The 24,925-nt window shown below is 34.3% G+C and overlaps 2 protein-coding genes and 1 long non-coding RNA gene across 3 annotated transcripts; 2 read left to right on the top strand and 1 right to left on the bottom strand.

The window, feature by feature from the left end:
* The first annotated feature begins 6,661 nt into the window (after positions 1–6,661).
* On the top strand, positions 6,662–7,752 carry LOC18590932 (uncharacterized). Its single transcript, XR_001929481.2, has 3 exons — positions 6,662–7,157; positions 7,281–7,493; positions 7,636–7,752. It is a non-coding gene; the product is annotated as an uncharacterized LOC18590932 (long non-coding RNA).
* Positions 7,753–12,121: 4,369 nt separating this feature from the next.
* On the top strand, positions 12,122–15,105 carry LOC108663456 (Pentatricopeptide repeat (PPR) superfamily protein). Its single transcript, XM_088809524.1, has one exon. The coding sequence runs from the start codon at positions 12,897–12,899 to the stop codon at positions 14,298–14,300; it is 1,404 nt and encodes a 467-aa protein (XP_088665650.1). The 5' UTR covers positions 12,122–12,896; the 3' UTR covers positions 14,301–15,105.
* A 148-nt stretch (positions 15,106–15,253) lies between these two features.
* Positions 15,254–20,445, bottom strand: LOC18590931 (P-loop containing nucleoside triphosphate hydrolases superfamily protein). The gene is made up of 8 exons (XM_007016762.3): positions 20,047–20,445; positions 19,781–19,935; positions 18,492–18,778; positions 17,916–17,997; positions 17,349–17,774; positions 16,517–17,254; positions 16,216–16,326; positions 15,254–15,905 (listed from the first exon to the last, which is right to left on the bottom strand). Exons 2-8 carry the CDS (start codon positions 19,925–19,927, stop codon positions 15,525–15,527), a joined length of 2,172 nt encoding a protein of 723 aa, XP_007016824.3. The 5' UTR covers positions 19,928–19,935; positions 20,047–20,445; the 3' UTR covers positions 15,254–15,524.
* Between the last annotated feature and the right edge of the window lie 4,480 nt (positions 20,446–24,925).

Below are 24,925 nucleotides of genomic sequence, written 5' to 3'. Positions count from 1 at the left end.
CATATATAAAGATATAGATTTTTAAAAGTAAAAAATTTGCAAGGTTTTTCTTTATTTATTTTTTTGTTGTCAACATATGCATTTAATGATTTTAATTGACCATTGACATCCCATTTTTGAGGTTTGATGATTTCCCAATCTCCCACCATTGTTTGATTCCACAATCCAAGAATGATATACATGCATTGTCTTCTGCCTTCGAACTGGTTTCCAGGTCGAATGCCTCCTTTTGGAAGCCTACGATGATCAAATAATATCCCAAGAAAATTTTTGAATGCTTACACTGTACAAGTTGCTATACAGAAAACAAAGAAGATCTCAACTTGTGTTGTTGGGAACATGGTAGGGACTTCTATTCCTCATGCATTTCAGGGTGTCAGAGCTTGAAACAGATGATTTGTCAGAAAACCAACAGCAGCAGGAGCGCATAAATGTTGACCAACTGACCCTCATCCTCACCCTGGATATGGGCTATCTGGCTGCCTGAACTGCAAGCAAATGGTCAGACTATGAGGCACCTACAGCCAATATCCACCCCCTCACCCTGGATATGGGCTATCTGGCTGCCTGAACTGCAGTCAAATGGTCAGACTATCAGGCTCCTATAGCTGGCTATAGGTGCCAATCCATTAAAAACTTTAGCAACTTTCACCCAACCTCCTGTCACGTATAGGATTCATAAATTATGGCACCTGGGATTAGGAGAATGAAAGGGATTAAACTAGTGTAGGCAAGAAGTTTGTCTATATTGTGTATGCTTTCTAATATAAAACTCATTCTTTTGATTCTTTACATAATTTGCTACTAAATAGTCACCGTCCTTTGTAGTTTCCAAGTAATATTATAAATAATTTGCGTCTTCATCTGCACCATAAAATCCAAAAGGAGGGGATTGATCAGGCAAGAATATATATATATATACACACACCAAGCGTAGCATGTGGGATCGATTAAATGCTTGTTCATTGACCAATCCCAAATCGGTTCACCTTTTATTTTTTAGTGCATGGGCGATTTATTATATGATGATTTCCTAATTAAGTAATATATTCTTTAAATCTAATTATCTCTATAATATATATAGATATATATTACTTTTGGGAGAGGATATATATTATGTATGTATAGGAATAGAGTAAGAATGAGAATTAATAGATTCAAAATAAAAAAATTGATCAAAATTAATTGAATTCGGTTAATTCGAATTGATTTTTTTTTATTTTGGTATGAATAGATTAAAAGGGATAATTGATATGATTATTTCAATTAATTTTTTTGGTATAAAATTTTTTTGACTAAATCAATTAAAAAATCGATAATTAATTTTTTTAAAACTATATCTAAAAAATACTTTAATTTAAATTGACATAATTCTGATTGAAATAAATCAATTTCTATTATTTTTAATTTTTATTACAATCTGGTCAACTTTATTTATTATTTTAAGGGAAAATTGAAGTATTACACCTTCTGGAGGAGTAGATAGCATCTACATAAATATTTGAGTCTCTTATTGGCTTTGGCTTGGTGATGATGATGGGTACAAAAGATTGATGAATGGGACCAAGTACCACTCATTTGCTCTTTGACAAGACGATGACATCCACAATTGGTATAGCTTAGAATTTGGAAAAGTCAACAAATCTATGCACCATCCTTTTCAAAGGTTTTAAATGCTACACTTTGCCTTACCTCGCATTCACACACACATATATATATATATATATATAGATTGCCCATCTCCTTTTCCACCAGCAAATTAAGAAACTTTAATGACAAAAATAGCTCATCTTTTCTTTAAATTAAAAAGAAAAAAGAAAAAGAAAGAAAACTTGGCCAAGTTTGTTCCAAGTTCAACCTCAATGGTGTATGAAAAAGCAAAGGGCCAAAGGGGGAGGGAATACGTGAAAGGGACCAAGACAGAGACTGTCGTCGTCGTCGGCACGCTGTCACCTTCCACCAGCCAGCAGCCCCCATTGTCACGTGGAGTGGTGGCCCCTTCCGTACGGTTTCCATGCCCCTTCCTCAGTTTTCACCATGGGAACCACCGTGCTTCCCACGTGACACTTCCTCCCCTCCCCCCACCTCCCACCAAACCCCGACCCAGCTTCTTCCTTCACATATATTTCTATGTCAGCCTCGGAACCACAGCTTTTGTTTTATAAGTCATTAAATCGTAAGGCTCACGTACGTGATTGCAAGTGTACTGCATGCAAACATGCACAGGAAAAACTTTTTTCTTTCAATTCATTGAGAATATTCAACACTTGGTTGAACCTTATTTGTAACTTCAACCAATTCTTTAAAAATATCTCGTACCAAAGTTTAGATATTGCCTTCTCTGAATTTTGAGTAAAACAACAATATCGTCAACCATCAATTTCATTGAAAATATCTCATTTATTCTACAGTCTAAATCTTTAGTGTACATCCGAAAATCAATTATTTCTGAATCAGATTCAATTATAAGAGTTTTTCGCACGAACCCAAAATGAAAAACTATTTCCTGGCCCTCACCCTGTTTGATTCCTTGTTTTAGTTGCCATCAAATTCAGGCCAAAGTGTGGGAATAGTTATGGAAGTGGCTAAAATGTCAAAGGCGTGGCACGTTTTTTACTATCTAAAGGCCAATCATCGTCTTGTTTGTAACTTTAAAAATAGAAAGATTTCAATCAGCTTTTTAAAAAAATATCTCCATCTATTAATACCAAATTTCACAAGAGAATCAGTCAAGAAATTAGCTTCTCTAAAGACAAGTGAAAAGACAATATCATCAATAATTTTCCCGAAACTGTCATTTTCATTAAAATATCCGGTTTGTTTTATGATCTAAATCTTTTCCTACACACCTGAAAATCAACTATTTCCGAATTAGATTCAATGATAAGAGTTTCCGTACCAATCCAAAATGAAGAACTATCTCACCCCGAGTAATCTTTTTCTTCTCGTCCTCTCCTTCATCTTGTTTGATTTATTGCTTTAGTTGCCTCCACATGCAGGCCAATGCAGTGGGAATACGCATGTAAGTGGCCAAAATGTCAAAAGGTGTGGCACATTTTTGACTCTCTAAAGGCCAATCATCATCCTATGGCGAACCGCTTACCATCAATCCATCCATCCATCAATCCAATCACTAAATCAAACATTTTCAAAGAAAATTTGTCACTTCAATTCCTTACATATTAGCTCTCTGATCTCATCTTTACCCTCAATGTATTTGTGGGAGAAGTGGCCCCTAAGCATTCTCAGTTGGAAAAATCGTTGGAATCCCATAATTGAATTTGCAAAATCTCTCGTCCTTTTCCTTTCCTTTCCTTTTCCAATTTTGCCTTTGTTTTCTTGTTTAATTGTGGCTATGCAAATGCATGGGATTCGCCTACATAAGTGCACATGTTTACATTGTCCAAAGGAAGCATTGCATTGGCCCCTTGTTATTTTGATGTTTCATTCTATCATGATTATGTTCGTTGTTACATGGAACGTGTGCAACATCTGATCCTCATGTTTCCATATATGAATTTGTCCTAATAAAGGGATCAAAAAATACAATAAAAAAAAAAGTTTCATCATTGTAGAAGAGTAAGAGTTTGTGCTAGCTGTCTTCGTCCTTGACACAGTCACTAAACTCCTAAATCTCCTTTGATGGTTTTGGCATTTCTATATGTGTTCCTTTGGAATGATTGTATGGGTATCTGATGATATCATGATCAGAATATTTGAAAGCTAAAAAAAAAAAAAAGGCTTTGTAACTATTAAACCAGATATACCATGATGAATCTCTTATCCACAAAAATCCAATTAATATTAGTAAATATAAATCAAGTTACATAAAATAAAAGATAAATATCTCTCGATGCAACGTTATTTTTAAACGATTTATCAACAAATTAAAACCTCAAACAATGTAATAATCTCACTGAAAATGAAGGAAAAATTGTTTAAAAAAACCGTCGAAAGAAATTAAGACAAATGACCCTTTAAACTACTCATCATCAACAAACAAATTCCCATAGGTTTCTTAATTTTGCCCTATATATAAGTTCATAATTTTTAGATTAAAGAGAAATTAATGATGATTTAATTGCAATTCAATGAAGGAAGTTTACTTCTCCTTCCAGTTTTTTCTATATTGCCAGAGCTAATCTCAGTAGTGTAATAGGCTGCTAATGATTAAAAAAATCTTGCATGGTCCAATGGTGATGTGATGAATTTAATACTCCATAAATGAATTAAATTTCTTTAAAAATAAATAAATAAATAAAAAGAAAGCATCTGACAAATTTCAATCTAAATTTTCTCAATGATGATGATTGAAAAGAAAAAAGATCAGGTCGAGTGGCCAACAAAATGAAAAGAAAAATCTGCATCGGCCACATCAGATTGTACGGACCTGGGCCCTGGTTCAGGTGGAGGCTTGATGGAAGGAATCTATCAATTCAGTATTATTATTAATTTATTATATTTTTTTTTTCCATGGGAAAAAGATCACTCTGCAGAAAACTGGTGGCCAACGGTTTATTTGGTTCCATTTTCTCTTCGCATCAACGCTATATATAGACACTGTGAGAATGAAAGCAAATATTTGGTCCAATTTTTGCAAGAAAATTCGATAACACAAAGAAAATCAAGTAAATTACTCAGTAAATACAATGTTTAAGTATATTTTAATTTTAGCATGCAAAGTAATGAAAGGATAATATGATATTTTTAAGTATATATATTTAAACAATGAAACCGTATTATCGTGTCTATCGATACAAAGTAAACAGATAAAATTTTTAATTTTACATGTAACTGAGCAATTTTTAAACAATAACTAATGAGTGTCTTAAAAAATTCATCTCAAGAAAATGACTTTGAATTAATTATTCGTTTTACAATTTTGCAATATGAAAGAATTGGAAGCCATTTTAATCTTGAAATTTTAAATAATTATTTTTATAATGACATTGTTTTCTTCTCTCTAAGATTCAAACTCAAAATCATTCGATGTTGTTCGAGAAAAAGTAAACCATTAGGTTACAAGTCATTTAATTGGCCTCAAATTTCCGAGTTTTCCATCGAATTGTTGAAATGTTTGATCCCACATTTTTTAGGACATAGGAGCATGATTTTTCAATCCCAACATCAACACAAATTTCAGTCAAAAGATCATAATTTGGAACAAAAATTAAGGTAGTCAAGAAGAGCATGTTTGTTTCTCTCCCTCCTGTCATGTGGTGGATATAAAGCTTTAACTAGAAATTAAATCATGTACTTAGTATGGCAGCACATGTGTGTCAAGGGTGGCACCAAATTCAATCCCTCGACTATCTAATTTTCATTCTGGGTTGATTTTTGCCATAATCTCTAAGCAATCACCTAGAATTTTATTTAATATTAACTATAGGGTGTGTTTCCTAAGAATCAAATTAAACTCTAATTACTTGAAGCAACATTCTTCAGAGATAAAATCTCCAAAAGAGTACGACTACAATAAAGACACTAAAATTAAACTTATTTTTCAATATAAACCTAAAAGTTACGAGTATTTGATTTAATAATTAATATATATCTTAAATTGTCATAAGAAGTTTAAATTATGAATTTGAATCTCCCTTTACCAAACAATAACAAAAAAAATTAGAAAAAGGGTGTGACCTAATCAGTAGTACTCTTTATTGTAATCCTCTTTTTTTAAACCTTTCAAGTTAAATTGGGAGAGTGCATGGTAAGAAGAGTAGAAGAAGATGGTGGTCTGATTGGACCAGCACTTAGCTAGAAAATAAAAACTAGCTAGGCTTTGTGGGAAGATGGCGATGTGTAACTGCAGCAACATATGAGTGCTGTACTGTACAGCTAAGCATTAACCAATCAAAACCCACAGATGGTAAAATCTTCAATAAAATTCATTAAAACCCCAATTAAATTTTGTGTCATTTTTAATATATAAATATAAATATAAATATATATATTTATATATATGTAATTAACCTATCACTAACTCTCTGTCACTCTCCTTCCACTGTTACCACTTGGTATCCATGTGAAACCAAAACCCTCTCTTCCCCCACTTTGATACTTTTCTTCTGTTCTTCAGTTATAGATCTAATCACTGGCTAAGTATGCTCTCCTTCTCAAGATCATTTCTCTCACTTTTCCTGCTTGTGTTTTTTTTACAAATGCATTTTGGGGTCTTGGTTCTGCTAATTCTAGCTCTATCATATCAGGTTAGGCTAAAATTTCATAGGCCAAATAGATGCACTTGTCGACATGGGTAGTTTTGAAAAGATACTAGCAGCTGCTTAGCTTTTGATCAGTACATCTGCTAGTTTCCATAGGAACTGCTGTTTCTCCAGTGGAAAAAAAAATATGCTAACTCCCCTCCCCTGATTTACTTCATATTATAAAGAAGAAAAATAGGGTTTGTGGGTGTGTTTTTGTTTGTTTATAGAGATGGAGGTTCAACTTGTTAGATTCTTCTTGGGCAGCTCTCACGTAATCACTTTATGTTTTAACCACTGGTAACAGGCCACATCAGCTGGTCCTCGTGCACACCCCCTTTGATGCTAAGAATACGAAAATTTTTCTTAATATTAATTTATATAAATATATATATATATATATAGTATTAATAAAAGAACAACTTTAGGATATAAAGTCTTTCTTATTTATTTATTTTTATTTTGTTTTTCTTCCAAAGATTTTTCCCATGATCTTTGGCCCTTTGGGTCAAACTCAAATGTTTGCCTTTCTCTCCTCTCCTTTTATATACTAAATCCCATATTGAGTTCCAGCAAGGCTTTCTCTCTCTTTATGTTGTGCATGGATATTGGATAGATAGATTGACAGTCGTTGTTTGCGGGTGTAGCATCATCAAGATTCACATGCAAATGCACGGTGGTGGTGATGGATAATACAAACTCTCTTCTTTTTTTCTCCCCTTCCCCTTTCTTTTCCCTTCTCCTTTATGCCAAAGTTGTTTGGAAAGTGAGAATCTTGATGATGCTGCATCGGCAATAAACGACTATACAAAAGACCCTTTCTTTCTCTCAGTTTCAAAGTACAGTGTGCCACTTTGCACACTTCGAAATCATAACATCAACAACCAAAAAAAAAAAAAAAAGATGATTCTCTCTTGGCAAAGGTTTCTCCCCCCCTTTCTCTGTTGTTGTCAGGTGGGTATATAGTGTTTTTTTCTTCTTTTATATACTAAACTTCAATCTTTGATGGGGTAAATGGATTTAATGTTTTTTTTTTTAAGTTTTTTAATGTTATGTTCTCTTTTTTGCACTTTGCAGGGTAAGGTAGCCATAACAAATAGTGTCTACTAGGCTGTTTCAAAAGGACTTTGACTTGCAGATCTATGATTATTCTTCTGAGCCAGATATATACTGCTGCAGTGGAAATGGGTACTTTTTCATGGAGAAGGGACTTTGCCCAGGAACTTAAAAGAAAAAAAAAAAAGAAGATAGAGCCTTTGACATAAGCTGTTGAGAGGATATCTCAAAAAGGTGAAATCTTTATCGACCCATGTTATCTCCTGTTGTGTTATCTTTGCTTGATGCTGTTAAAAGAGATTAGATCCATTCTTGTAGTTTGCAGATCTTTGATTTTTGATCATATCATTAAAGATTTTTGCTTGCTGGATTGCAGATAGGCAAAGGAGCAATCTTCCCTGTAAGGATGGTACTGGTTTTCTAATGAGCTTCCATGAAGGCCAGCTAGGTGTTGGGTTGGCTTCCAGGAGAGACTGCAAACTCTAAAAGAAAAGGTGAGAGAGAAATGAGGTGATTTCGATTTGTTTTGTTTTATGGGATTTGATGATATCAGCTAAATAGCTTACTGCAAGTTTTTTTGGTTCTTCCCACCACCTTTGTCTTCACTAGAAGAAAAGATTTCAAAACATATTTGATTAAGCAATTTTAAAAATTAAAAAAAAAGAAAAAAGTTTGTGGACATTCTTCCAAGTGGATTTTGTCCTTAAGAATTTCTAGATCGTTGAAAATTGGAACTGCCCTGAGGAACTTCAATGTGGAAAAGAGAGATCATGGTGGGAACATGTCACATTGGCATTGCCATAATATTGTTTGTGTTGTGGATAGCTTTTGCATTAATCACCCATCACCCCTTGTTGGTGGACCAACCACCAGAGACGCATCTTGCAACTTGGACCCTTCACCATGTTCTCTCTCTCTCTCTCTCTATAGACTGTGCAGTCCCACCTATTTCTCATCTCTTCAATAATACTAGCTAGTACCCCAGAAAGTTGTTCACAATATCAGTAAAATTTTGCTTCTTCAGCCAAGAAAGTGATAATTCAATCTACAAAAAGTTATGGATTTCTGTGTGCCTCCATCACTTTCCAAGCTTTTGGTACTCATATTCTGTGCCCTATACGTTAAGGGTATATGGCCCTAGTTTCTTCCTGCTTAGCCGTTCATTGCATTAAATTCTTATTAGCCAAACTGATTGGCCCACTGACTTATCAACTATTACAAAGATATCATGGAAAATCTTTTGAATAGTTTGTCTTTCTGCCAAGAGAAAAATTAAGGGTTAAGCCATATTTGTAACATGCATATAGGCCTTCTTTCTGTTGAATATATCTCTTGGTCAAGTTCTTACTGTAGCTCTGAGTCAGTTTCCTGTTTCGTTTCAGCAGAAAAATCTTTCTGGGCTCTGAGTCTAGAAAGCTTTATGTGTATGATTCTGTAACTAGTCAGCATTGGAACTTGAGCCTTTAGTTTGTTTTGCTTCTCCAATCAGTTCTTCAATCTTCAACTAGTTTCCATATCTCTTCATTAACTAGTTAATTAAGCCCCCTTTTTGATCTCTGCCCCTGAGTGTAATCATCATTCACATTATCCATTTCTAGTCTGCCTCTGAACATATCTGCCTCTCCAATTTTCATGTCAGTCCCTTATCTAAACTCCATATTCTCACTGCTAACATAGAACTACCATGTCAACAACTTTCTTCTTCAATATTTCATGTTCAGAAGTTACCAAGATAGCTTGCAAATTATGACTTTCTGGTAAGGCTGGATCTCTTGAATTTGGCTGCTGTAATACTTGGGTAGTTGTGATGGCATGCTTTTACATACTCAATCAAATTCCAAACCTAATAAAACCAATCAGCTAGGAATATCAAATATAATTCTTCCTCAAAAGCAATGCAATATGCTATAGTCATAGAGAAAAAGTTTTCAAGATTTTTGTTCTTCATACAAGAAAAATCACATCTTTAAAGAAACAAACTCACTTGCAGATGAATTAGTAAAAGCAAGAGTTTAAGGTACAAGAGATTCTTAACCTTAACTTCAGATTTGTAACTTTCCTTTTACAATTGTAATAAAAATCTCAGTACTTTTTCACAATGACAAACAAGTAGTACACATATATAATTCTTACCATGTGCTTTTCCATTTGGTAATAATTTCCTCCTTTACAAGTATTAATAAGCACAAAATAGATGACTGGGATTACGAAATTGGAGTCCCATCATCATTGATTGGTGGTACCCCATTTTTAAATTTTCTCTGATACTCCAATAGGAAGAAAGACAAGCATGCATCTATGGTACAATGAATGGCTCCAGTCTAGTACACCTATGCAGTAATGCATACGCGCATTTGGTCGTTTACATATGAATTTACTGTTTTTTTTTTCTTTCTTTATCAGTCAAGAAAACCAAATTTTATTAATATCAGAAAATCGATATGTATGCAATATCCTAATATGTTTGAGACACGCGTATAGTTAGAGAAACAAGAACATATTTGACTACCAAATACAAGGTATTTCGAAACGAAGCACACCAAATTTAGCTAAAGAATCCGCAAAAGAATGTACTATTATTTGCGATCTATACAATACCAAGTCAGATTTTCAAGGTCAGACTAAAGGATTAGCTTCAGATGACTTGGTTTTCATATGTAGGAACCTCACCTAGTAGTTACTTCATTCCAAGTTCTCTCTTCTCACCTTGTAGTAATCTTGAGGATCCCCTTCTCTTTGGCTTTGCATAACTTATGTGTGTGTTTTTTGTGTACACCTACATTTGCTTAACCTAGAATCATAGTCTATTGTAAACCCAATAGGACCCTTTTGGGATGATGAAGAAGTTTGATAATGCTTCAATTGTTACTGGTTTGCCCCTAATCTCTAACATTGATTTACAACCCTTGTTTTAACTACAATTATATGATAATATTGCTTCGTATTAAGATCTTTTAGCCCTGTTAATTATGTATTATTTATGAATCGACACTCTATAATCTACGATTGAATTCAATTAAAATTTTTTTTATCGGTTATTTATTTTACTATATATATATCTATACCGGTTTCCCTCTGCTAATATTCATCTGAAAATCTAGCAGAGTAGTCTATCATCAAGCACCAGCTAGGTACGGTATTAGATATTAACTTCTCTTGGCTTGAAACTAAGATGAAAACACCACTGCAGGGTACGATTTAATGCAAATGCTTCGACAATCATGGAAAGAAAGACATCTAATTATAGAATGGACTCAAGGGTGTATAGTGCAATCAATATTGTTTTCACGATAATAATATCTATGGTCCTACTTCGTACAAAAATATTCTTGTGCCAGGATTCCCAAGTCATGTCATGTTGGGCTGTCAAGGACAAAAACTTATAGTCACATGGTAATGAAAATTTGAGAAACTCTCGATTTTGATGACTTTGATCAGTTTCTTCGCAGAAACTAGATATTTTGCTTATCAGTATTGAACCCTGACTATTGGTTGCAGAAACTAAGTATTCATTATCTTTTTGGTTGCTTTTATTGCTTTCAGAGCTTGGGAACTGGATTAAACAATAACTCAGCTATGATTCTTTCTTTTGCGTGGTTGTATGTGTGAGCTCCTGCGTTGGATATCTGCACACCACACACATCAGCAGGTACCACATGAACTCCATGTTGTACTCACTTTATTGTGTTACTGAAAACTTCATCAAAAGCTGGATGATCCATATGTGATCAATATGATAACTGATCTTAATCATGGGGAAAAAATACAAGGAAACTATATGAATTCTTGCTGATGTTTTCTTTTTTTCTTCTGTACGTAGATTACACACTATTTTCTGGTAGTGAAAGTTTAATTGCCTGGTACATTTTGAATGCTATGACAAGAGAGTAATAGATGAATCAGGCTTTTTAGATGCTGGTGCTTGAAACAAATGATAAGGTGACAAATTTCCAACCCATCTAATTGGCTTGGAAAAGAGGCTGCTACATGCAATCAGCCAACAAAAGGAACACATGGGCAATGCACATATAGGCTAAAAATATTTTCATGGATTGATATATCCTTTTTGTCTTGTATGCATGGTTTCAGTTCAAGTCCAAGAAGCTGAAGCAAATCATTAAGCTTTTCAATACAAGGCACTGTAACTTAATGCTTCTGCATGTATCTCTAATCATTCTGCCTTACACCTTCCATGTGATTAACAAATGAAGATTTGGAAATGGATGAGGAAATTAAGTCTTACAAGTAAACCTGTAATACCATTCTTCCATCATCAAAGATTAAGACTTAAAATATCTCCAAAAAGCTTCGTTTAATTAATGTGTGTTTTCTGATATATAAATCAAAGCTGTTCCTTTCTCTGCACATCTATTTTCATGAAGCGGGGCTTAGTTTGGGAGTGGGGTTTCTGTAGATGTTTCTGAGGAACATAGCTAGCCACGCATCTGTACCTCTTTTCCTTTGACATCGATCTGAATCCAATCAAATATAGTCCTTGCACGAGAAAAGCTATCCCAAGAGTGAAGAAACCTGCTATAAGACTATTGTATGTCAGAATTGTTGAATCAAAATCATTCATGTGTGATCTATGAACATGAAAATATCAGATTAGACAACAAGAACACGCCTGATAATCTTGAAAAATTTTTGTCAAAATGAAAAACGTGATCCGCCATGATTAAGGATTCCTTTTTCAATGTTGTCACATAGCAGTACACAAAATTTTCATTTTCCTTTTCAAAAGAGCATTGGCTGAGTGGACCCAAAAGGCCAACAATGGTCCCCCATTGTTGCGTGTTCGTGGTCCATCTGATAGAAGCAGTGGGTTTTCACGTGGCAAGCATGCAAGTGAAAGGACCAGCATGGGTTGCCAGGCATGAGATCTTTCATGTTTGGCCATAATGAATTGAAGATTGCGGTGCAGTTAATGCTGATTTCTGCAGCACCTCAGTCTATATTAGCTGGGGCGTGGGCTGAAGAGGTTGCTTTTACAATGAACGATTGAAGTTCTGGTTTTTAGTGCAAAGGTGTGACCAAGCTGAAGATTCAGAATCAGGGAGAAATGTGGTCACAATCACAGCCATTGATGGAGGCTCTTTTTTCTGTATTTAACACCACTCATTTGGCAAAATCATGATATCATGTGATGCTTTCAGATGACACCAGGGTTAGCATAGGGTATTAGGTTCCTTTTCCTTGCCTGGAAAATGCATGTTCTTTTATTGATAAAAGAGAGACAACAGATTAATGAGTGTTTATCCATACCCATCTTCTTAGTCCCTACTTATTTCCTCTTTCATTGGTTTATACACAGAAAAGAAAATTACAAAATCAGATTCGAAAATGTTCATGAAACCATTTTCGGGCCAGAGCTGAACTCAAACCCAAAAACAGAACAATCAGCAAACAAGGCCCCTTTTTCCAAATCAGCAACAAACAAAAGGCAAAGCAGGCCCATGATCTAAGCACCAGCAACCCAAACCAAAGGACGCCCGGCAAGCCAGGACGACACCTCGACTCAATTTCAGTGCTTCTCTTTTACGTTTTTACTATACACTATGGGGGCACTGATTTTGTTTCTGTTTTGAGGGGGGAGGCTCAAAGTTTGCGGTCTTGTTCCGAGCTCCAGTACTCCAAATGACTCTCCAAAACTTTCTCAAGACCCTGAAAACTGTTAAAAAATCTTACCCATCAGGCCTTTCGTCAAAACCTTATCAACCCTTACCGGACTTTATCTCCCAATTTCTAACGACTTCCAAGCCCCTCGATGCCTCTACTATTTCCGATCTCAATCCCACCACTTTCCATGATATACTCACAAACCCAGATCTCAAAGCCTCCAAATGCTTCCGTTTCTTCAACCTTGTCATCAAAAACCAATCTTTGGTTTCCTTCAAGCCTGATCTTCAAGCTCACTTGACCCTTACTTGTAGGCTTCTTAAAGCCAGATTGTTTTCGGATGCTGAAGCTATGCTAAAATCTGTCTCGGTTGATGAAAGTCTCAGGTACCCTTTTCTTGTTATAGCTTCTGCTGTTGAGAACTGCTGTTTTGAGTCCAAAGTTATAACAAAGTTTTATAATTTAATGCTTAAAGTTTACTCTGATAATGGAAAATTTGGTGAGGTATTAAAGACTTTTGATTATATGAAGAATAATGGGATTAAGATTGATGAGAGAACTTGTACTGTTCATTTGATTGCTCTTAAGGGAGCTGATGAATTGGGGTTGGCTTTACATTTCTTTTATTTAATGGTGGAAACAGGTATTGAAATTTCTGTTTATTCATTGACAGCTGTGGTTGATGGGTTGTGTAGAAACGGGGATGTGAAGAAAGGTAGAGAGATAGTGGAGGAGATGGCAGATAGAGGGATTAAAGCCAATGTAATAACTTATAATATTATGATAGATGCTTGTGCAAAGAGATGGGATTTTGAGGAGTTGGATTTGGTGTTAGGTTTGATGGAAAAAGCAGGAGTGGAATTCAATGTCGAGACCTTTAAATTTTTGATTGATGGGTATACAAGCTATGGGAAAATCAATGAAGCTGGAAGGTTGATTGGAGAGATGCATGACAAAGGTTTGAAAGTTGATACTTATTTGTATAATTTGATGATAAATGGTTATTGCAAGTTAGGATCAATAGAGAATGTGTTATTGTTGTTTGATAGAATGAGCAATAGAGGTGTAAAGCCAAATGCTGATACATATTGGCCGTTAATAAATGGGTATTCGAAGGTTGGAGAAATGGAAATGGCAATGAAGTATGTAAATGAGATGCAAAAGAAGGGATTTGAGTTGGACAAGGTTATGTATGATATGTTGATTGATAGATTTTGCCAGAATGGGATGGTTGATGAAGCTTTTGAGTTGCGAATTGAGATGGAGAGGAAAGGATTTCATTCTGATATGTACCTATGCAATCAGATGGGGAAATTATTGTGTGAAATTTATCAGACTGAGAAAGCAAAGATGCTGCTTAACATAATGATTAAGAGGGGTGTATGCCCTAAAGCAGTAAGCTTCACATCTGCAATCAGCTAAAAATGCAAGGAAAGAAATTTAGTGGAGTGGCAATAGAAAGGGCTTAAAAACCGTTGTAGGTGTTGTGTGAGAGATGACTTCCAGGAAGCTAGGGGCTCTGAAGCCAGATAACGTAAAAAGAAATTAAGATTTCATATGATTGTTTTTGCCAACACCAACACGGATGTCTCTTGAACAACAAACAGGGGCTGCTGCTGACAAGTGCTGACAATTTTTCAAGTTTCGAATGGAGCAAATCTTGCAGAATGCTATGGTGACAAAATTTGGAACCACGGATGGATTCGAACAGCAAACACCACATCATAGTCTTTGCACTTGGGCTGCATAACCAGGAAAAAGCTTTACTGATGTAAATAAAGCCTATTTCGAAACATCTAATCATGATTCAGAGCATATAGTATTGATGCAGAAAAGAGTTGTGATTTAAGTAGGGTTTAAGCAAAATTTGATTCACAGGGAGGGCCTCCGTTCCTAAATGAAGGTGTTTGGTTTGAGCCGAAAAGAAAACTTAGTGGCATTATTATACTAATATAGTATGCCAAGGAGGGGCAATGCTACCTTCTATTTTGATATTACTCCTTTTACTGTCAATCTCCCATGTATTAGGCTTTATCCATAAAACTAAATTTGATTCAATGTGGTTGTAGCTCTATTATGCATTAATCTCTTGCTCGATTTGTATCACAAGTCAGATCACAATCCGAAAATGAAGTGGCAGTGGCACATGGAGATAGAGACCAATTAACTTGTCTCTAAAGCTTCTTGTTGGCTATGGAATTCCAAAGAATACCATATTTTGCTAGAATGCACGTGTGTTCAGTTTGTGAATCCATAGTTTGTTGGTGCTCTCCCTGTTTCATGCTTTGTTTAAGAATGGATTATCTCTTGCTTGATTTGTATTAAGAATGGCATATTGGCCACATTAAAGGCACTGCACTAATGAAGACAAGAGATCAGTTAAACTTTGATTCTCAATTCAATTGCGTATGTACGAATTGAGTTCATCCATGGCATTTATCAAAAACAATAAAATTTAACATTAAAGCATCATTGCCAGTCATGCAACCATAACCAAGCATCACTGTACATGAGAGCAGAAAATGGGCAGAGGGGTTAGCAACTCGGGGGGGGGGGGGGGGGGGGTAAATTACCTAATTATACGGGAGCCACAAATGGGACATAAAACAAAACATCAAAACGCTAATAAGAACAAAACTGTTTTGGCTACCGCTGTGGGGCTCCTGAAAGTATGGGATCACTGATTATAGAGCCATGCTTCCCTATGGCTGGAATACTGAGGGAGCGTTTTCTCATTTTAACATTGCCGAAAGGTGCCAATCCCCTCTTGTTTCTCTCCATAAGCAGAGACGAATAAGAGCATAATGGTTCGGACAACTGCTCACTTCTACTTCTGAGGAAGAGGTCCAAATTCTTGCTATATTTATCCGCTCTTGTGCCGGTTGCTTGATCCCCAGACATCGTCACCACCTTGTCGTGACGGTCTTCATCATCATCTGACCAGTAGCCATTCTCCTGCACATCCTGCATTGCCAGATCATCATACTCTTCATCTGACTTTGTTGAGCCTTCATCAACAGAGCCCACCTGTAGAACAGAAAAGAATAGAAATTAGAGTCAAATCTACACGGAATCTGAAAGCAAAAATATAAGACCTTGTTTCATTTGCAACTCTAAGATGAAGACTTTAGATTAGGATAAAAATCTATGCGTCTCAGAAAGCAGAACCTAATGCCATTTCAATCATCCAACATTCGAACAAAGTATCCCTGGTCTTCACATAACACATATATAAAGAACCCATAACAACTCCTTTTGGAACAAATTGCAAGGCAGGTTGCCATGCTTATATATATATATATATTCATCTCTTCTAGAATCTAACCCAAGTTCTTACCTCTTCATGGACTTGTTTGTCACCATCATCACTAAAATCCTCATCACTGTCTGCTTCAGGTGGATCGTCAACTTCTTCATCACTGCCATACACTGAATTTTCCTCCTTTAGCTGTCAGAAAGAGACAGAATCAATAATCCAAGCCCAAAATAAATTAAGAAAAAAAAATTCACACTATTAGTATTAAAGGTGACTTCCATTTGCTTATTATTTCATCTAATTTGCTGCATACACATGAAAAAATAACCAAAAGCTTTGATAAGAGTATTAAAAGAAAAAACCAATGATAAGTGGTCAATACCTCCTTTGCAGGACCATCAGACATCCTTGGCGAGCTGCAGCAAGAAGATTGGTATCTACTGCCATTATCAGTCCCATCACATCTTGACTCATCTACACTTCCAGCACGACTTGTGCCACCATCACTAGGCCAGGCACTAATTCCAAAGTGACCAAATTGAAGATTAACAGGTTCAGCCTTGCCAATTATTAAAGGTCCATACAAGGGAATGCCTATTCCACCCTCTGCCCCATGGCCAGATATGGACCTTCCATTACCATCAACTGATTCAACTGGCCAAGCTTTTGCCACAGATCCATCAGTGTTAAGAAGAGCCATCAGTTGCCTCGAAGAACCATTCCTCTGGATCAGCTGAAACATTCCCTTGGAGCTCAGCGAATTGGCAGCACACTGATTCCGGTATTCCTCATCAACCACAGCAACTGTATTTGTTATAGAATCATAAAGTGGCTCCCCAGCTTCACGCCTCCGGAGGCAACTGAAAACTGTTGCATGTATGGCCGCCACACTTTTGTCAACATTTGTGTTGTTTATTTTGGGGACCAAATGCTTGTCAGCTCTTTTGCATAGATAATCCTGTATCGTCCTGATATTCCTTATATATTTCACATATTTATTTTTTGCAGGGTCCAATGTCATGTACTTTGCACGAACTGCAAATCGTTCCAAGTGTTTGTCTTCATTTGTAATGTATATCATGAAAGGAATAATCGAAGGATGTTTCTTCATAAGCCCCATCTGCACACAAAGATCAAAAATCAATACAAGAACAAGAGAAGTTGGGGGAAATGAATACATCTGATTGCAAGGAACAAACCAAAAGTCTACTCACAACAAAATTTAGGCTTAAGTGAACACCCTCGACAACTACAGACTCTTTCCTTTCTTCCCATGCAGTAATCAATCTGTCTAGACTGTCAATGACCATCTCACTTTGTGCCTTGAATCCTTCAACAGCCATCTGTTTGGGACTGATCAATTCAGTACTAGTAGAACCATTCTCCATTGGTTGAGCATTGGACTTGCCAGCCGAAGAACCATCCGCTAGCTCACCTTTAGGAAGTGATTGAGTGGTGCCTGCCAATTTTTTTGCTTTCTTCTTAGCCTTCGCTTCTGCAACTGCCACAGGATCCAAACACTCCCCAGCATGGTAGGTCGAAGCCCAGAGTAAAGGATTTTGCTTCTCATTTACAAAACTCCTCATCATGTGGCGAATCGAGTCAGTTGAAATCACAGTTGTAACTCCCAACCTGCTACCCTGCATGACATGATCAAAAGCACTATTGGAATGCAGTTACAAAATTAGTTGACATCACCTATCCACACCATGACTAAAATAAGATATAAAGGTGAGTAGAACTACACTCAAATAAAACATTAATATGCAAAGCAAACATACCAGCAAAGCAGACAGAGTTGATTTGCCACAACCGCTAGTGCCACACAACAGCACAGTTACAGATTCCTTCCTCTCTCGGATTCTGCAGTGCAGACCAAATACAGTTACAAGGGGAGACAAGAAGGTGCTTGCATCTGATTTGTAGACCCCCAATCAAAAGATCCAAGCATAGGACATTTAATACCTACTATCACGACCCCCATATCACATATGCGCATTTGCACAGGCATTAATAATGTAAATTTGTTACATTAAAAACTTATGATATGTTTGTGATAATGAACGGTCTTCTTGTTGGCCAAGCCACCAAAAAGGAAAAAGAAATGCAGGCACCCAATTGAACAAGCCTCTGGAGACAATGTTGCTTGAATAGTCTACCTCTTAATTTATACTATGAAAAATTTGTTATGTCAAACAAGTCAGAATAAATGAAGAAGCATAAACTATCAGTGTCCAAGCTACTCACAATCACCTCTAGAAATTACAAAAAGAATACGAACATGCAGCAATTAATTATATGCAATGTCTTCTATTTTTTTTTTTTTTCTGAGGTAGTTATAAGATCTCACACAATACCTGCAAGCCAAAATCAAGTCAGCCCTCTGGTTTGGACCCACATACTTATATTCAGCCAGAGCATCACAGACAACATCTAAGAAAGTTTCTCTTTTAACAACAACAGATGTGCGTCTTTTGTACAACTCAAATGGTATACTCTTATTTCTATCACCATTGGCAGGACAAACATCTTCCTTCTCAGAGTTTCCTCTCAAACCATCAGAATTCAATGTCTCACTTCCTTCTTGAAGTAGAGAGTTGTAAGAAGACTCACTTCTTATCAATGCAAAAACCCTTTGGCTAATCTGAAAAGAAGTATAAAGAGGGCATTTAGCAAAAGGATCCACTTGCCATAACAATTAAAAAAGAGAGAGAGAGAGAGAGAGAGAAAACCAATCATGTAGAATTAGAAAATTAAAATGAAATGATATATCACAACCAACACCATAAAATTATTGCCAAATTAACTAACATAAAGTCAAAAGTGATCATGTGACAGAGAATCTGGTGCAGTACACAAGAATTTTATATAGGCAACTGATTGAGGAAAAGACCTAGTCTCAAACTAGATATTCTTACTTAGACAAGTACATTAATTTAAGTCTCAAACTGTCCCTAAACATGACAATGATGATCTCTATCTCCCAACAAGAAGCAGAAGGTAAATCACCAACTAAAACTTAAACGGATAATGTGAACATGATTAGGCAATAAAATCACCAGATGATGATGAGATCACATGGTAAAAAGAGAACTGCAACGTGGAAGCGTCAAGAAAAAAGGTAAACAGATCAAAATTGATTTCATCTTCATGAACTTCGATCTATGCCAAAGTTCTTAAAATTGCAGAAACAAAAAGGGACCTAAAACCTCCACAATCCAGCATCTTGTTTTAAAGGTACAATGAGAATAAATATTCAGTCAAAAAGTCAATGACAGCGACATAATGCGGAATTTTTGAAAAACTGAAACAGAAAAAAAATGCTACAACCAAATTGTTAAGATTCGTACTGCTTTGACTCAGCAGCAAAGAAGAAAATCATGTAAAATTGAAATCTATGAATTGCATAGAAACACGTTACAAGCAATCCAGATCTATCACCTCATCATCCACATTTTTAATTTTTATTTCGTACTTACAATTTCTCGATCAAACAAGAAAGCAACAATTGATCAAACGTAATCGAGATTAAATCGTAAATCGATAATTAAGCAAAATCAACCAATTTGTTCTAGGCAAAGAAAAAAGGAAATCATCTAAATTCAGAAAACAGGAAGGTTAACGGAACAAAAAAAGAGAGGAAAACCTTGAAGGCATGACGAGCTTTGCAGCCCATGAGTTGAAGAGTGCTCTGAAGAACCGGTCGCGTGTATCGAAACGACGACGTCTCCTTCTCTCTCTTCTCACCTTCGTCCACCACAACTATATACAACACCTTCGCTAACTCTGCCATCGCTCTCTCTGTGCGCACCAAAAAAAAAAAACAAAAAACAAAAAATCCAAATCAAAACGTCAGCTTTGTTATACAAGGCAATGTAGGAGGAACAATGAAGAGTAACTAGGAAATCGTACCTGAATATTTACAACGAAATCAACAAAATAAAGAAGAAGAAAAAGGTGACCGAACGGGAAAAAAAAAAAGCAGAGATTGTTAGGGTTTGGATTTCCTATACACCATGAAACGAGAGAAACGCCATTTAGAAGAAGAAGAAGAAGAGAAAGAAAGCAGACGGAAAGGATCGCTAGCCATGTCTTGGTCGTGTCACCACTATTCCACGCATCACGCGAGCAGAGCTTCCACGAGTCCTTTCTTTTCCTTTCCTTCCTCTCTCTCTCTCTCTCTCTCTCTCTCTCTCTCTCTTATGCAAAAACCGCCCTCGGGGAAGAATGCGGGGAGAGGGGATTCAGAATGACAGATATCGCCTCGGGTTGGGGCAAGGAATTACGGAGATACGCGACTTTTGTTTGGAGGAAGCAACCTGGCAGAGAGGGGTATTTATAGATGAAAGAAGATGAAAGGGAATTAGCAGAGTGCGGGCCCTCTTAGGAGAGCACGAGCATCGAGGAATGGCAAGAGAAGTAATTTTATAAGGAGAGTGAGGGTGAAACGATGAACAACTTATTTTGTCCTTGTTGTGTAATTAAGGAAAAGGGAGAGGAGGACATAGAAAAGGACTTCTCACGCAAATACGTTGTTTTTGTTTTTGTATTATTTATTAATTTTAAATTTTTTATCGATTTTTCACGAGTACGACGTCGAAAACGATGTTTTAGACCGTCGTAGCTCATAAATATAAAGAGTAAACTTCATTTCCATTTTAAATTTTTTTCACATGATAATTTATGGTTTTATATTTTCATTTAATGTCATATAAATATTTTTTACAAAAAAAATTTATAAATAATTTCTGTTCTCCCGAAAAAGTTAAATTGTTAATTTTTCTTTATATATTAAAAACATTTTAATTAAAAGTAATATGTTTATTCTACTTAAGAGTGGTTTTTACAATTTTATTAATAAAATTAAAAGTATATTTTTTTATAAAAGTAATACAAAGTGTTAATTAACAAAAAAATTCACATGATACTAATTGATATAAAAAACCTTATCGAAAAAAAATAAAAACCACAAAAAATGTAAATAAAATTTACCTTAAATTCAAAAACCTAATAACTTAATCTTTAATTAACAATAATTAATTTTATTAATTACATAATTGACTTTTAACTTGGACTTTAATGTCTCATAATTAATTTAGCTGTCCCTTTCATTATTTGGATATCTTTTTAATCCATTGTCTTTTGGAAGTTTGTGTAACGGAGAAAAATAAAAAACAGTGTGAGATTCTTGTTACATATTATAAAATAAAAATATTCTTCTTTCCTTTTCAAATTATTATATTCAAAACTTAACCGTGTTTTCTTGCATTATAATTATTATAGAAAAATTAAAATAAAAAATCTCGATCTAGAACAACTTTAAAAGAAATCGATAATTAAGCATTGCTAAACAACTATAGACCAATGGAATTTGAATTTGATTCAAAGTTAGGAAAATAAATAAATAAATTTTTTTATAAAAAATTATAATATTGCTCTATATTAATATATTCGACCATCGACAATACATCCCACACGAGGCAAAGGATAGTATAGTTTTATGGTTGCTGCATACCCCATTTTAATTTCTTTGTAATGATATGGTCCAATACCTTATATTTTAAGAATTCACTAGCTTTTTAAATAATTAACAAATTTTAGATGATTTTTCCTTCACTAACATATAAATATTTTTATCCTCAAAAAGAAAAAATATACAATATTCTTTTTATGTTCTCGAGAAGAAGTGTGAACCCAAAACCTTTTATATAATAAAAAACCTTAAATAATAAATAAATATTTGAATTATATTCGTTTATGTAATTAAATTTTTTATTTTTGTTATATTAAACTAATTTTTTATTTGAATTATATTTATATAAAGTTATAATTTTAATAAAATTTTAATTATTATTTAAATTATAATTTTTTTATTTATATGATATACTAGATGACAGTTCATGTGATCACGCAAAAGTAAATATTTGAGAAAATCGACTTTTGACCTTTTCCCTCCACCGACCCGATCCACGATGGACAACCTTCGACCGAAACAAAAGTGCTGATAACATCCGACAGCGGGTGACAAAACTCTAGAGCACCCTCTTTAATATCAGACACGTGTTGCAAGTTTTCTGTTGACACATGCTTTGCGTGCACAGCCACTTAGTGTGAAGTTTTTAAATTAATAAGTGAAGTTAGATGATTAATTGGTATTCAAGGTATGTTTATGGAAATTAATTAATAATTATTTAATTTCGTTTGTGAAATATAAAATAATTTTATTTTTATGTCTAAGATGATAATAATTAATGAAAGTGAATTATCATTTTATGTATATAAATGATAAAAATTTTAAATTTCATAATTAAACGTTTTGAGATTTTTTTATTTAATAAAAATGTACAATCTTTAAATTACATAAAATTTAGTTCATAAAACTCTTTATTACGAATATACACAATAAGTGACACAACCCCTCAAACTCGAATCGTTAAGTTGTATTTTTGAAAACTATGATCATGAAAAGAAATATATAAATTTTATTGATCTTATAAAATTTTTTAACCATTTTATCATATTTAATTTCAATTACAAAAAAAATCAAGAGTTGAGACTTTTAAGACTGGTAGAGAAAATTAGGTAACACTATAAATGTTGTACAAAACATTTAATTTCAGCCACTGTTTTATGGGTTTGGGTCCCATCCTTTATTCAAACATATTAATGGAATAGTAATACGTTATAATATGATATGGGCCCATGAAATAAATCATGTATGGTATTATGATCATGTTGTTGATGTTCCACTTTCACCAACGTTTAATACACAAATATAGGAACAGAAATCCTCTTTTATAATTTTATGTCATATATTTTTTTAATATTTTTACATTAAAATTTAGGATTTTGAAATTAATTTTTTTTATTATTAATATAAAACTATTGAAAAAAGCACCAAGCAACAAGACATCAAATAAGTGCAGAAGATTTATGTTCTAAATGCAATAGGAGTTTTTTTAAAATAAATAAAGTAAAAAAAATTAAAACTCTATCTTCACCTCCTATGATTTCAATTTTTTTCGTATGACATCTTGTTATTTTTTCTCAATTATCATCTTTTGAGTATGATCTTTCTCAATTAGTATTTTCGGATATAATTTTACTCAATGAAATTATAAAAAATACCTTTAATTCCAAACAAATTGATTAACTTTTAAATTAATGGCATTTTAATCATTTTACTCTATTAACGGTATAACCCTATGTGAGAACATAAATTATTCACAAAGTGCTAATGATAAAAGAAAACCCATATGATACTAATTGAGAAAAAAACTGCAAAATCGATCCAATTTTAATAATATTTTCCTTTAACTAAGTTTAATTTTTTTTCCCTCCTTTTGTGCTTGTTTCCTATTTGATTTTTATACAATTTGAGTGATAACCCTCCCCCAATGACCCACTTGGCTTTAATCGAATAATCTTTTATAATTAGTCTAAATAGGATGTTCACACCCTTTGAAAACGACCCGGCACCTTGTTTCAGTGCTTTGGTGGCTCCATGGCTTTCCCAATCTTCGAGTTGTCTATCTTTCTTTTTGCCTCTCTCTCTCTCTCTCTCTCTCTTCTATTTTCTTTCTTTAATGGAACTTTGGGGAGAGAGGACTTTGAAAGAGTCAAAAAGGGTTTGAAGCTCTTTGGCCTTTACGTTAACGACTTTAACTAATCCCATCTTAAAGAATTACTTCGCAAACCGCCCATGCACAGGACCAAGCCTAAATTAAAGTCTACTCGAAAGAGTTGCACAGGGAAAAGCTAATTGACTCTGTCTCTGCTCCCCCGTAAGTCATGGAACTTTCCCACGTTCGGTTTGCCGATTTGTAGCTCTATGAGATCGATAATTGGTATTTGGCAATCGAATTCAACCTGAGTCGTTATTTATTAAGTTTGGAATATTAAATTTATCATACGAATTGATTCATTGATTCAAGGTCTAACATACAAAAGAGTTTATGAATTATTTAAGAAAATTTAAATAAATATTTATATTTTTATTAATTTTATATTTAATTAAATATAATAAAAAATTTATTTAAATATTTTTAAATACTTAAAAAATTTGTTTGAACATTATACCTTAATTCAATTGATTAGTTCCTTAAACCGATGTTACTAGGCATAAATGAAACGTATCTTACCGTGTAAGAAAAAATTATCCGAAAGAAAAGAACAAAGAATCTGTCTATAGTCCACGTGTTCATATCGCTTGATTGCCAACAACTTTGACGAGGCAACACCTATAAAGTCCAAGAATAGTAAATTGGAAAACACAAAAAAAAAAAAAGAAAAAAGAAAACCAAAGGAATACAAACAATATGGGCACACATTTTAATGAGCTAACCCAAACTTTTGGCTGTCCCTCGAATGGAAAAGTTTCAAATATTGCAGCTCACTAGCGGCGTTCGTGTCTGTGATCAGATGGAGTCAATTTGTATAACATGATTTGTTTAATTTATTTATAATATTTATTTGTCAATTTTTAATTTTATATTAAAATTTAATTTTATTTTAAAAATAATTATTTTTATTTTAAATTAAATTATTAATTAAATTTACAATTTTATATAGTTATCTGTTAATCACCCGTTGTACAAAATTTTAAATTCATCATTATTTATATGTACTTTATAATAAATAGGTTAGTATATGTGTTTAGAATGTTAACTTGTTGTCATCTAATTTTATTCCTGAGATAAATAATATTTTACGGTAAAAAATAAGAAGTAAGTTTATTTCGATACATCGACGTAAATTTTGAAAATAAATAAATAAGGTGACAGAATTGATT

The sequence above is a fragment of the Theobroma cacao genome, chromosome 9, assembly GCF_053813885.1.
Source record: "Theobroma cacao isolate CCN51 chromosome 9, ASM5381388v1, whole genome shotgun sequence".
Lineage (NCBI taxonomy): Eukaryota > Viridiplantae > Streptophyta > Magnoliopsida > Malvales > Malvaceae > Theobroma > Theobroma cacao.
The sequence above is the reverse complement of the archived record's forward strand: the minus strand, read 5'-3'. Positions and strand labels throughout refer to the sequence as shown.